We start from the raw sequence: 14,208 nt of genomic DNA on the forward strand, positions 1-14,208 counted from the left end.
CGGCCCTTTTCCTGTAATCATGCAACACCAAATGATCTGTGTTGCTGGGTACTAAAACATTTTACATGGTCTCTGTTTGTCCATTCTACTGCAAAAATGTCTCCACAAAAAAAAAAAAAGCCCAAAGACGGTGATAAAGCCTTTCACTCGGCTCCTTGGTAACACAGTGAGGGAAGCAAAAAAGCTGTCAGCCTCCTGAAGTCTCAGGATACAAAAGAGGATCGATATGTGCAGTGATAAAAAAAAAATGCCCCAAAAGGGCAGACAATGATTAAGGCTGTCACCACACCTACATTTCGATTAAGGGAACTAATTGACTTCATTGGCATTCTGAGATTTCTTCAGTGCAATCAACTAGCACATGTGTAAGAAATGAAGAAATAAATTCTAGTGTAAAAATGGTAAATTCAATCATTTCTTCTTGATAAAAAGTAATAAAACTTTTTCGACCCTTGCTGAAGTTTTGAAAAAACAAAATCAAACTCAGTTCAAGTCCTTCTCTTTTTTCTCTTTCCATGCATTAAAACTTTGTTCATCATTTAATTATTTCTACCCTGATGTTGGCACATAACGACAATGGCATGATTAAACGATGCATCACTGTACATGCCTATAAGCATGATCAGCCAATGAACAGGATTAAAAAATCCATACCACAAAGGCATGAAATCCATGTACCTTAATTCCCCAACCTTTCCTCATATGAAAGAGCAACTCTCAGTGCAATTTAGAAACATCTGTAATTTTATTTTGGAAACTACACTGTGTTTTGATTGGCCAATTTCAGGGCTTCACAAAAAGTATAATTTTATCAGTCTACAAAGAATAATGCCTTCAGAACGTCCTTGAAAAAACACTTTGCAAAAAAAACATGTGAAAGGGTTGAAGAATTACAGTATTGGGAAATCAGGCTATAGAGCAAGATATGCATTAGATATCAGGCATCAATCCTGCAATCATATCAAAGAAAATTCACAATGAGAAACAGGGTTTCATATTATATGAACTGTGTTACAACCCAAAGTATTTTTATGAAAATGCAAAAGTGTTCTAAAACGTTTTCCATACTACAGATTTATCACAGCTTTAAAGCCTTAAATTTATTTGAAGATTAATTGTGTTCTCTTTTCCAATGGTACATAGGAATTAAAAAACAACAAAATTTTTTCTGACTTTCTGAAGAGCTATAAATTGAGGCACATTTCTCAGAGATAAAAATCATTGATGCTATTCGAGCTAATTAAATATTTTTAGGTCAAAGTTAATACCAATAGCTGACCATTTAATACAGCTCATGCTGGCTTCCTCTCCGGTCATACTTGGGAAGGCCAGCAACCTGCAGATGGTCGTGGGTTTACCCTGGGTTCTGCCCGGTTTCCTCCCATCATAATGCTGGCCACCGTTGTATAAGTGAAATATTCTTGAGTATGGCGTAAAACAGCAATCAAATAAATAAATACATAAAATTTCACCCTTGACAATTAGAAATCAATGTCATGAATCATTATTTTTGGTACTGAAACTTACATTTTTCCGGTAGGAAGCATACGTTCCAGACAAATCTTAAATAACTTTTTAAAATCATTGAAACTCTGAATGAATAAATGAATGAATATGTCTTAATGCCATATCGGCAAATATTTCAGCCATATCGTGGCGAGTGCATGAGACAAAATGTAAAACCTGGTCATGATGGGCGAAAGTTTTGGTCATTTAACGCCAAAGTGTTTTCATGAAATACTGTGACATTATTAAAGGACAATGTCTGGATCATACTCAAATACACTTCATTATTTGATATCTTTATGAGGCCAGACATAGTCTCGACTCAGACAGCTTAATATTAGGCTGTATTGTATGACTGATAATCTGTTATGATATCATATTTAAGCCATTATCATGGACTCAGACAGCTCTCAAGCACAATTATCCCTTTCTATAAACTTTAATTCCGTTAAGCTGTTTAAGGCTGTTAAAACCCTGATAAAAGCCCAGAATAATATTGATTTCTTTTATCTCATCAGAGAAGTTGAACTGCGAACATAATAACTAAAGAAATTTACACTTTGGCTTAAATTTTTTCTAGCTGTGACTAGCAGCTGTGCATGCGAGGACAGTTTTGTTGTTGTTGTTGTTCTTGATGCCGTGGAGGGGCAGTGCTCTTCTCATTCTTAAAGGCGAGGTACATGAGTTTGAATATGCATATTTCACAGAATGTGATTGCGAAGTATGTGCACTAAATCTTTCTTGTTAACTTGCTTGAATGTTGTTCAAGTACACAGTATCGAAAGGCATTTCACCTGTTACTTGTGACCATTTGCCAATTACGACCCCGTTGTCGCTGCTCTCAGGTTTTACTGTATGCTGTATGCTATAAAGAATATAGTTGCCATGGTTATGACAGGTAGAATATTTTAGTTTTGCTGCCCTGTATAAATACCTAAATTACTTCAGTACGCAACTACGCACATTCCTTTGAGGATGTTAGAAGTAAAAACCACCAGTCCATTAAATAAGCTAGTTATGTAATATCGCCAGTACTGATCAAGGCAAAAGCTTAAAAATGCCATATATTAGCTTTTGTATGGACCACGATATAGCCATTAGCTGCAGACAAAGTATGACGATGCTAATGAATGCTTAGACAACCCAGGCTTTGGATACCAAAAGAAAAGCCTTGGCTGGCAATAATTCCGAGTTTTTCGGGCATATAAAATGGTCCATTACATGGGCAATAAAGCAAATGGAGCATATGTTTATGCGGTCTCCAGCTGAAAGCCTAATCCAAGGTAGTGCGGGAGACATCAGTTCTGGAATAAGTGATGTTGGGAATGACCAGCATCCACGAGGATTTTGTGCTGAGCTAAGACCCAGGCTTGGAGGCAGACATAGTGCTCAATGGGTTAATCACAACCATAAATATGGAAATGAACAGCGAAGTCAGCGCGGCCTCGGTTCAACGAGACCAGCCAGAGTTCCCCAGTTTTCAGCTCATGATCAGTCCTGTATGAGAAGAGCTTCAAGATTTTCACAGATGATTTGCCGATCTACACAAGAACTACTGTATACATTCACCGAAAGTCTTGCATTTTTCAAGAGATAGGTTTGGCTTGATTAAGACTTATTGATCTACCTTAAAGGGCCTCTTGAGAGACTTTGTGGACAATGATTAATTTCTTATTATAAAAACAGTGTGTAAGTGTTCACACCAAAAGTATCACTTTAAGGCCTTCATATGCTCCTGAAAGTACATTTTTGCACACCACACTTTAGCTGTAGTACAATATTTAAACACTTCAAAACTTGGGGGGGGGGGGAGTTTTGGAAACGTATCATGTAACTATCCACCGAAACTAGCCGTTAATTTACGAATTAATTAGTGACATACATGTAATACACCACGGATGATATTAGATGTAGACGCAGGTATTAACAAATAGATCATTTATTCAATGAGAGGGGCTTGAGGAAAAGATGTCAACTTTTTTCAAGATGTCGTATTAACATTGCACTTGGTTTGAAGGGAATTCAGATTGCAGCACCACCTCATGGTTAGGAGTTATGAACCATACCGACTGACCTACCTTACCATTTATAGCAGGTGCTACAGATATATGTGGATACGCAAACTGGCACCAATAAGTTTAGCCAGGGCATGTCTCAGTGTCTTTGAGACGCCGTATTCTGACAAAATCAACATGGGAGAGATAGGGAAAATAGAAGAAAATTAGTAATGATTTCAAATTCTGACTAAATTTATACTAGCACCTTGTGGTTTTAATATTTATTATTTGACAGATGTTTTACACTGTACTCAAGAATACATGGTATAATAAGAGTAAGTCGCCTTTATACCCACTGAGCTACCTCTTTCCCCTATATCACTACTAGAAAACACAGATACTTGTGCATCTGAAAGATAAGTAAACTGTACATCTGACACCACTCGACGCTAAAAGACTTAGCCATGTCTAGATGCATAGCTAACTTGGGTGGGGGTGGGGGGGTGGGGGGTGGGGGTGGGGGGGGGAGGGGGGGGGGTTGAGACTACCCATGTCTTCATGCACAGCTAGCGATCTCAAATTTAGCACCCACAGCTGTCAGCTTTCAAACTCGTGGCCTACATCCACTTTGGCCATTAGCATATAAAAGCCCTTCACAAGAAAACAACTATCCGCAATTTGCTTCGAGAAAAGGCTAACGATATTTAAATGCCACGGAGGCTATAAAAGTTGTGCAAGAGTTTCATTTTGTGGATGTCTTTTTTTTTTCTACCACAAAAAAAAAAAACACGAAAAACAAATAGGCCTGGCATGAAAGTAAGTGAGGTCATGTGCCAAGGGACGGATTGTTTTCGACATGATTAAGATGGGTTCGAGAAAAACAACGATCACGATAAAAGGTAAAATGATACGTGCAAACTAAAGCCATCATCGATGACAGGCAATTGTTCTTGTCAGCAGCTCTGGAGACAGGAGTAACTTGACTCAACAATAGTTTAACAGATCTGTTCTAATGAAACTCAATAATAGCGATGTTCGGCCCAAAACAGTAGTATTCTTAAGACGCTTTGCAAAACTTCCATCCTTACGATTGCGCTATGATGACAAATCATTAAAGTGTACATTTGTAAATGAATTTTTGAGCTTTAGAGATTTTACATTCATTTTTAACATCTTATTGTTATGTAAAATGATTATTGCTGGGCTCTCAAAACTGATGACTTTCAAAAGTACTTCTCCATCTACAGCCTACTATAAAAATCAAGCAAAAAAGGGAAATGGAAATTTTAAAGTCTCAAACTGTCGTCTCAAATTGTTGCAGATGTAAAAGGAGTAATCACAGACCCATTCTACTCTGTCCTCTGAAACCATCTAGTGTTTACTTAAATCTACTGTATGTTTTATGCTGGCCACTACAACTCTTTTGAACTAAAATATATTGCTTTTCAAGAAAAATGCATCAAATATATGACAACATCCACAGGTTTTACCTGTGGGTGCCTCCGTGGCTCGGTCGGTTAGCGCACTAGTGCAGCGTAATGACCCAGGAGTCCCACAAGACTCCCTCACCAATGAGTGGGAAGGTCAGTCAGCAACCTTCGGATGGTTGTGGGTTTCCCCTGGGCTCTGCTCGGTTTCCTCCCACCATAATGCTGGCCGCCATCGTATAAGTGACATATTCTTGAGTATGGCGTAAAACACCGATCAAATAAAATAAATAAACAGATTTTACCATACTTCAGGTTTTTTGGAAACACTTCAAACGGTGGAGTTTCCTTCCATCATAATGATGGCCGCTGTCGTCGAAGTATTTTTGATATAACACCCATGAAATAAATAAATCAAAGAGCAAACTTTTTGATAAAAAAATACACTGTCAACACAAAGTTTTCAAAAAAATTACTGGCGATGTGTTGTAAATTAGTAGGTAATGCTTGTGAATGCTTGTAAATTAAAATAGTACATGGGTTATATATATATATATAATAATAAAAAAAAACAGTTGCCAAATTATAACAGCCCATGTTGTGCTTCAAACAAAGTTGCTTGGTCAAGTTAAGTTCTGAAAACATTATGCTGAAAGGAGAAGGCCTACAAGGCACACTAAGCAAGTACCTTCTGTATTCATAATTATGTGAAAGGAGAAGGCCTACAAGGCACACTAAGCAAGTACCTTCTGTATTCATAATTATGTGAAAGGAGAAGGCCTACAAGGCACACTAAGCAATTACCTTCTGTATTCATAATTATGTGAAAGGAGAAGGCCTACAAGGCACACTAAGCAAGTATCTTCTGTATTCATAATTATGTGAAAGGAGAAGGCCTACAAGGCACACTAAACAAGCACCTTCTGTATTCATAATTATGTGAAAGGGGAAGGCCTACAAGGCACACTAAGCAAGTACCTTCTGTATTCATAATTATGTGAAAGGAGAAGGCCTACAAGGCACACTAAGCAAGCACCTTCTGTATTATTCATTATGCTAAAAGGAGAAGGCCTACAAGACACACTAAACAAGCACCTTCTGTATTCATAATTATGTGAAAGGAGAAGGCCTACAAGGCACACTAAACAAGCACCTTCTGTATTCATAATTATATGAAAGGAGAAGGCCTACAAGGCACACTAAGCAAGCACCTTCTGTATTATTCATTATGCTAAAAGGAGAAGGTCTACAAGGCACACTAAACAAGCACCTTCTGTATTCATAATTATGTGAAAGGAGAAGGCCTACAAGGCACACTAAACAAGCACCTTCTGTATTCATAATTATGTGAAAGGAGAAAGCCTACAAGGCACACTAAGCAAGCACCTTCTGTATTATTCATTATGCTGAATGGAGAAGGTCTACAATATAAGCGTCATGTCCGACATTCATATACCATTCGTAGTCCGTAAAGGGCATTCCAAAACAACGTTTAACACTAACTCCCAAAGACAAAGGTATGTAAGAAATGATACAAATAGGAAATAAAGCCAGTAAGACACAAGAGAGGAGCGGTCATCAGTTTTCAATGATGCCGGGCAGACAGTGGACATTCCAGGCATGATTTCCATATCAAAGTTCAAATTCGTAGTCCATGAATGAGTTCCACGTCAAATAACAATTAAACAAGGTATCTTAGTTGTGCTTTGATTGCAACTGTTCATAAAGGCACCATGTAGATGTAATGAGCATGGCTGCCTTTACAGCCCCTAGCCCCAGGTTAAGTGGTATTACATACAGTTCAAAAATGATGAGCATAACAGACCCTAACAGAACAGATTGTGATTCAAAAGTAACCGACAATTACTTCTTTCCCGTTAATATGTAAGGATCTCATACTACAAGAGGCACCATCTATTATGATGTTACACATGACATGCTGGTCTGTATAAAAGCTGTCTATAAGATATGCGGTTACACTCGGCAACTAGCGCCAACTATGTTGTAAAAATACCATGTACGCGATAGATATGTACATAAGGATAACAGCACCATCTATGTGGTTGATCACAATGCAGATCGACAGAGATTCTGAACGCTCTGTCCATACCTGCCAACGAGATTGTTATACTCATGGTAAAATTTGTGACGCAGATTAAAGTCATCACAATTTACGCAAGACTTGACAAATGCTACAAGGCGAGATATGTATACACCATATGCAGGACCCTTTGGTATATTGCTATCCAAATAAGGATAATTTACAATATCAAAATTGAAATTATCCCTTTTGTCATGAAGACGGCGTGAAAGGAGACCTTGTTGATCTTTGAACAGATATAGATCCAAATAAGATGTACCATCCGGACTATCTGTTGTCTCCTTTAAATCCAATGAAGGCGGATAGGTTTCCTTCACCGATTCAGCAATATGGGGGTTATTTAACACCAGTAGATTATCAATATACCGCTTGGTAGATATTTCTTTTAAGTAATTTCTGCATATAGTTGTATTCATATGAAAACGGGTATAGGTCTGGCAAAAGAGGCGCACAATTGGTACCCACTGGAATACCTATGCACTGATGGTAAATGGTATAACCAAATTTCACATAGATGTTATTAATGAGAAAATCAAGTAATTCAATAAATAATGTAACATCCCACGAGTGGTAAACTTTATAAATAGCAGAATTAAAGAAAGCCTTACTGCTTCTGACGTTAATGTAACGGTGACCTGTTTTAGTAAATACTGTGACATTTATGCATTTCAGGAATCCAGTAAAGTTGTGGTATTTCTGTATGACGAGTAGGTACATTTATTTGCCTTTCTTTAGGAAAGGTTTTGTGTTTATTAAATAATTCCTTCAGAGTACATGTACTAGCAGAATACGTGGATGTTGTTGTAGATGTACATAGCTCTTGAACAAGAATTTGATAATAATAATTCCTTCAAATAAAGATGACATTATTAGGAGCCTTGTCTGCTACAGTGATGACAGATTTACTATGAAGGCCAGCAAGTGTTTCTTGTACAGTGGGATCCATCAGAACCTGTTTAACTTTAGGTTAGAGCATCAATGTCTATACAGTGTATAGCTAAACTAACTTTCTTTTTGACAAGCCAATCGTTAAGTACCGAAGAATCCACTTTCTCCCGTTATGACCTTTTTTTAACATACTCCTCAAGCGCCGAGATGATATTTTTTATGTTAGATCTGATGTTGACATTTCTCTTTTCTCTATACCATGGACCTCTCACAAAGAGGTTCCTTAGATCATGATTCTTAATAATATTAAGGTCACCAGTCAGGACATTTTGTCGTAGGTAAAAACTGAGGATCCACAATCACAGTTATAGCCGCCAGAAGTATACGTCGCCAAATCGAATTCCTTGATGGCCTGGGAATAATTGAAAATTTTGGAAGCAATAGGCTTTGTATACTCCTAGGATATGCAAGCGAGCTCTTGGATATTAAAATCATTAGGCGCAGCACTATGAACTTCAGGTTCATTAAAGATGCGTGGTAGGTTAATTAAATCAAGGCCCACTAAGCAAGCACCTTCTGTATTATTCAGGATCTTTTGGTCGCTCAGTCTAAGGCGTAGATCTTAGCGGTGTGCAGGGTAATGTGTCTGTAGTAAGCAATCCGCCCATGACGTACGAGACAGGGGACTCGAATTCAGCTCTCACCGATACAGCTCTGGCTTTAAATCAGGAAATTTGTCTGGTACTTGACAACAGGCAAGGGTTTAATTACTTTCGGGGTTTCTTCCACCCACAAACCTGACTGAAGGAAATCTGTTTATTTGATTGGTGTTTTATGTTGTATCCTACTCAAGAATATTTTACTTATACGACAGTGACCAGCAATGAAGGGGGAGGAAACCACCATCCGCAGATTGCTAGTTGACAGACCTTCCCACGTACGGCTGGAGAGGAAGCCAGCACTAGCTGGAGTTGAACTCAAAGCAACCGCAGAGCCTCCTAGGTCACAGTACCCCAATGGCATGCTTACCATGGAGGCCCCGAAATTTGCTAACTACATGTTATACAACAATTATTATTACAAAAGACTAAATGCACACATTTTTCCTTCACTCGTGTAAACATTCTTAAGAAAACTGTATTTAACCTAAAAACCTGCCATAAAAAAAATGCATTTTACAAGAAAATAAAAACTAAAATATTACTTTTCTTGATTAAACTCACATTTTCATTACGTGAGAAGTATGGTACGATGCTTTGATCATTTCAAACAAACCTTCAAATATAGTTCAAAGCTGACCAAGGGCCAATTCCACAAAGCCATTTCTGACTTAAGTCACAATTTAAAATTCAATCTTAAAGCTCATTTTGGGTTATAATTCTTGCCTATGATCTCATCAATGTTAAGATGATTCAAATTTTCAACTTCCAGTACCAAAAAACTAAACATCGTAAAGAGAATTTAAATTTTGACTAAAGTCAGAAACGAACCCTGAGTATTCAGAAGAATGAAAAAAAAATGAGCATCATGCAGACATTGAAAATGTACGCCCATAATTACCAGTTATTAATTAAACTTACGGAGAGACTCTCTCCTTGAAAAAACAAACTCTCATCCCCTAAATCTGATGATGCAAACTTTCGAAGTTTCCTTCTGCCTCTTGAACACTGCTGACCCATAATGCTTCAGTGAGAAAACTTGACAATCCCAAGACACAGGGAACTTCAACTGAGAAACCCGTACACAACCAACTTCAGCAGGAAGCCATCACAGAACCATCTTCGACTGGAAACTGTCCAAGAACCAACTTCTACAGGAATTCTTCACAGCACCAACTCAGCAGGATGCCATCAGAGCCTAAACTTCACCGAATACATTACAGCTTTGAACTTTTCTATCCGCATATCAGGAGATTTAAGAGTCGTTAGCCAACTTTCCACAGAACAGAAGACTTATTCAAGCTCCACGAAAATGGCTGACTGATTGATCTGAAGCTCCCTTAGAACGCCAATCTCTTTCACCCATCAATCCACAACATCCATCCTTTTTCAACATATAAGCGTATCCTTTTGTTGCGCTTATCCTTGAAAATGCAGTGTGGATTCGTTTTTCTTTTTCAGTTCTTTTTTCACAATTTATGAGAGACAGCTGACTAGATAAGAGGTACATGTAAACATCCCTCCTTCCCGTATGTATTGATCAAATGACCATCCAGGAAAATGGTTACTAATGACATTTCCTGTGATAATCATCCCTATCAATCCAGACTGAGTTCTTCTTGGACAATGGCACCAGTTGTAGCATCCATAATCAAAGTAGAATACAGTTATAACTTTGCAGGCTACATGCCAAATCAAACTTTTACAATAAAACTGATCTTAAAACTTCCACCCAAAAAGCAAAGTTAAAACTTGCTCAATTTAAAAGGCAAAGTTAGATCTTCAAGGATACAGGCAGAGATAAAACTTCCAGAATAACTTCAAACAGTTAAGGCCTGCATGTATCCGTCCAGAACGTGTGAAAGTATTTCCTGTCATCATCGCCTCTAAGTGAAGGATTTCTGCTGTGCTTGTCCAATATGAATATCAGCCTTATACGGATAACAGGTCAGTCTACAACGTTTAGCTCTAGCAGACAGTTTAACACCACTGCCCTTAACGACACAAAACAACAGATTAGCCAAATGTCGCTTAATAATCGGGTGACCTGTAAACCATTCCTGGCTGAGTATCAGCGATCACACGGACATTGTTCTTCACTTCCTGTGGCATTTCAATCCTCATAAACCATCAATATTTCCACACACTGCTTCAGAGCACAATTAAAAAGCCAGCCACTCTACTCAAATCATTCAGTTGTCACCGGAAACGACAATATCTTAGCCCTGCAAATCGGCTTGTCTCCCTTTCCACAATACTAATTATAACCAGCGTCTGAGGCGGTGAAACTGCGCAAAACTGCTCCATGTCCACTGATTTGCTGTCGGGCACAAGTGGTTAGTTCTCCTTGATGACCAGATCAGAACTGTGACATATGGGAAGAAGACTAGTCAGGAACTTTTTTTTTTTTCTTTTTTTTTTCTTTGTTGTTGTCGTGAAAAGCGGTCAATGAACGTCTGCTATAGGTACCCTCTCCATCAGGGCTTACGTGCGAATGCGTGGATGCCAACAGCTAAAGAGGATTTCATGGATGTGTCATAGACCATTAGACAACCCGCCAGTGACAGAAGCGCAGCTAAACCTCGGACTAATGAACTCGATCAAGTTTCAAGGCTAAATGGCTGTCACACATCATTCTAACAGGTCACAGATGACAGCCACTTACAGATCGCTCGGTAAAAAAAAAAAAAACCTGGCACATATTGACAGTCTGACATGCACATACATCAAGTGCGTTTACGGCTATATGAAGGTGATGATAACCTATTCCAGTCACAGATGTGTGTGAGTCACTGCAGCCCATGCAGAATGACTGAATGACTGAATGAATGATGATGGCTTCAACAGGGTAATTTTGATTCCTGGGCACCAACATTTCAGTCACATTTTAACAACATTATGATTTGTTTGATGTCTAAGACCTACTTCTCACTTACACTTCATCATTTATATTTATTTATTTGATTGGTGTTTTAGAATATTTCTCAATATGTACTCAAGAATATTTCCCTTATACGACAGCGGCCAGCATTATGGTGGGTGGAAACTGAGCAGAGTCTGGGGGAAACCCACGACCATCCGCAGGTTGCTGGCAGACCTTCCCATGTACGGCCATCATTTATAACATATTGGTACAGTAAAGTGCTTGCTTACAATATCATTAGGCTTTTCAAAATCAAAGAACTACTTTTCTTTTGCACATTTACAATTTTCACTCTACAACCTAATTCCTCAATTTATTCACATATGAAAGATCAACTTTTAGTGCATTTTTAATTTGAATTTGAAGACAAAAAAACATTGGTTGGATTGGCTAATTTCAGGGCACCAGAAAAAGTAAAATTTTATCAGTCCATGCAAAGTAATGTCTTCAGAATATGCTTGAATATACACCTGCAAACATGCAAAAAAAGGATGAAGAATTGCATTAATTCACCACTTATCACATTAAATTTCCTGCTTGCAACATGATTTACGTCTCATTGTATAAGTTCCACACAGGAGAAGGATTAAATTAATATTGAAGTTTCTCTTCAAAAATCAAACTTACAAATTCTGCATGTATGTCTTGCCTACGCTTAATTTTGAATTTAATCTTTTATCTTTGAAGTAATTTTCAGTCCAACTTCTGCCAAAATCACCCATAGTAAATACATACACGAAAAATTTGAACTATTCAAATACCTCAATGAGGTAAAAAACATATCTGAAAAGTTACAAAACAGAGTAAAAAAAATTTTGGCCAAAATTCTTTTAAACTGTATGGTTCAAGCCATGGCCATTAAATTCCCCATGGTTTTTGTGCAGAGTGATGGCACTCTTAATGCCATGGAGAAATTACACCAAATCCATCGTTCTAAATGTCACTGGGTTTCACAGGCCATATATAACAATTACACATGACATTTTAAATGGGTAAGAGGGACTCGGAATCTGGGCTACTTTATTTAAGGCAACTAACATGTGTAACACATGAGAGGGGCCGTCATCAAATATCTCCACTGCCCTCCACATCATTAATGCAAATTTACGTCTTTCTATGTGTGTTTTGAATCATTTCTTGAATGCAAATGAAACACTAATGTGAAGTATATGCTTGATGAAAGACCATTAAACATTGTTCACAAAAAGAATTTTTTTTAGAATTTTCTCTATAGTGGCAATTTTTGATTATACTGTGACCAGAGACGTCACATAAGACTTTGTCCTCTTTAATAAACATAGACTGCTAGCTTTAATTATTCAAAATTCACATTCACGTAGATCTATGAATGTATTCACTGAATGGATGTTAAAATGAGCTATTTCAAGGAAAAATATGAATATATCTTCTGGGTCATAACAGACCACTGAAGAATCTGATGGTTTAAAACCATTTTATTCGGTTGGAAAAATAAAAAAAAAAAAAATACATCAAACTATTTTCATGGACGGTGTCTAATACTGGTCTTCCATCTTATATATACATTGTACTTCATTTTTATTTTGTTTTTTCTTTGCTTTTAAAACATACATACATGATTTCCAAAAGCTTATTAATTAATGTGTAAAGAAGGTTTTCCTTCTGTGAAAAAAAATCCTTTTCAAGAGGTTTCAAGGACCTACAAAGTCCTTGTTTTTCAGGCACTTCGAAGGACCAATCAGTTTAGGTATTTTGGTAGCTTATTTATCAGTACATTTGAACATAAAGCACTAGGAGGTTTCACACAGAAATATTATGGCTTTTTAAGGACTTGTTATCCAAAAAAAAAATTCTTTTTCACAGGGGCTTTCGAAGTAATGAAAACTTTTTAATAGAATAAAAGTACTTTCAAGAACTTAAAAATCAAGCATTTCAAAGAGAAATCCGGTAAAACCATTGAATGAAAATTGGGAGCATGCATATTACTGTAGAGTGTAGGTAGAAATAATACGCAGACAGAAATCCATAAGAGTTTTAAGCAGTAACAATTTGTCGCATGTATACATTTTAGCAAAGTATCTGTTGATGCTTCAACAGTGAACAATTAACTTCCATGAGGGAGCAAAGTGAGAGAGCACTATCTTGGCAATGTTATGGAGAAACAAGGTTTTCTAAATAAAACACCCCCCCTCCCTCCCCAAAAAATCACATCATTTCACTCTGCTCCCTCTGAAAAAAAAAGAGTATTTAAATCTCGCCAACATAGTACAGACTCGGGTGGACAAAAGTCCTGATAAGATGTATATAAGTATGAATTAATAATCCTTATACTTCACACAATTTGCACATTACTCATGTATCACACCTTTTACAAGCTTTTACATGCAGGTGTGAAAAACTGTGTTTCTGTCACCTATACACACTCACCTTCTTTAGCTCTGTGAGTCTATCCTGTAGCTCTGTCACCTGAGATGAGAGTTCTGTGTTCTTCACAGTTTCACTTTGTAATTCTTCTTCCTAGAACACACAGAAAAAAATTTAGAACACTGTCTGTGTATAAAATATAGCACCTTTCAACATGTACAGCTTTTTGCCTCTGCCAAGGAACTAGGTTATATTTTTGGCCGCATTTATTTGTCTGTCTGTATGCAAGATTGGATTCTTTGTATTATCACAAGCCCCCAAAAACAGTGACAGGGAGGAAATCCACAATTTCCCATTCCAGGAC

At 37.5% G+C, this 14,208-nt stretch overlaps 1 protein-coding gene across 1 annotated transcript in view; it reads right to left on the reverse strand.

Annotated features, from left to right (window-relative positions):
• Positions 1-14,208, reverse strand: part of LOC135476910 (peripheral-type benzodiazepine receptor-associated protein 1-like) — a 152,548-nt gene that overhangs the window by 33,203 nt on the left and 105,137 nt on the right. Inside the window, exon 9 of the mRNA XM_064757055.1 lies at positions 13,908-13,997. Coding sequence (XP_064613125.1) covers positions 13,908-13,997 — 90 coding nt within the window. The remainder of the gene's footprint in view (positions 1-13,907; positions 13,998-14,208) is intronic.

Source organism: Liolophura sinensis, chromosome 10 (genome assembly GCF_032854445.1).
Source record: "Liolophura sinensis isolate JHLJ2023 chromosome 10, CUHK_Ljap_v2, whole genome shotgun sequence".
Taxonomy (NCBI): Eukaryota; Metazoa; Mollusca; class Polyplacophora; order Chitonida; family Chitonidae; genus Liolophura; species Liolophura sinensis.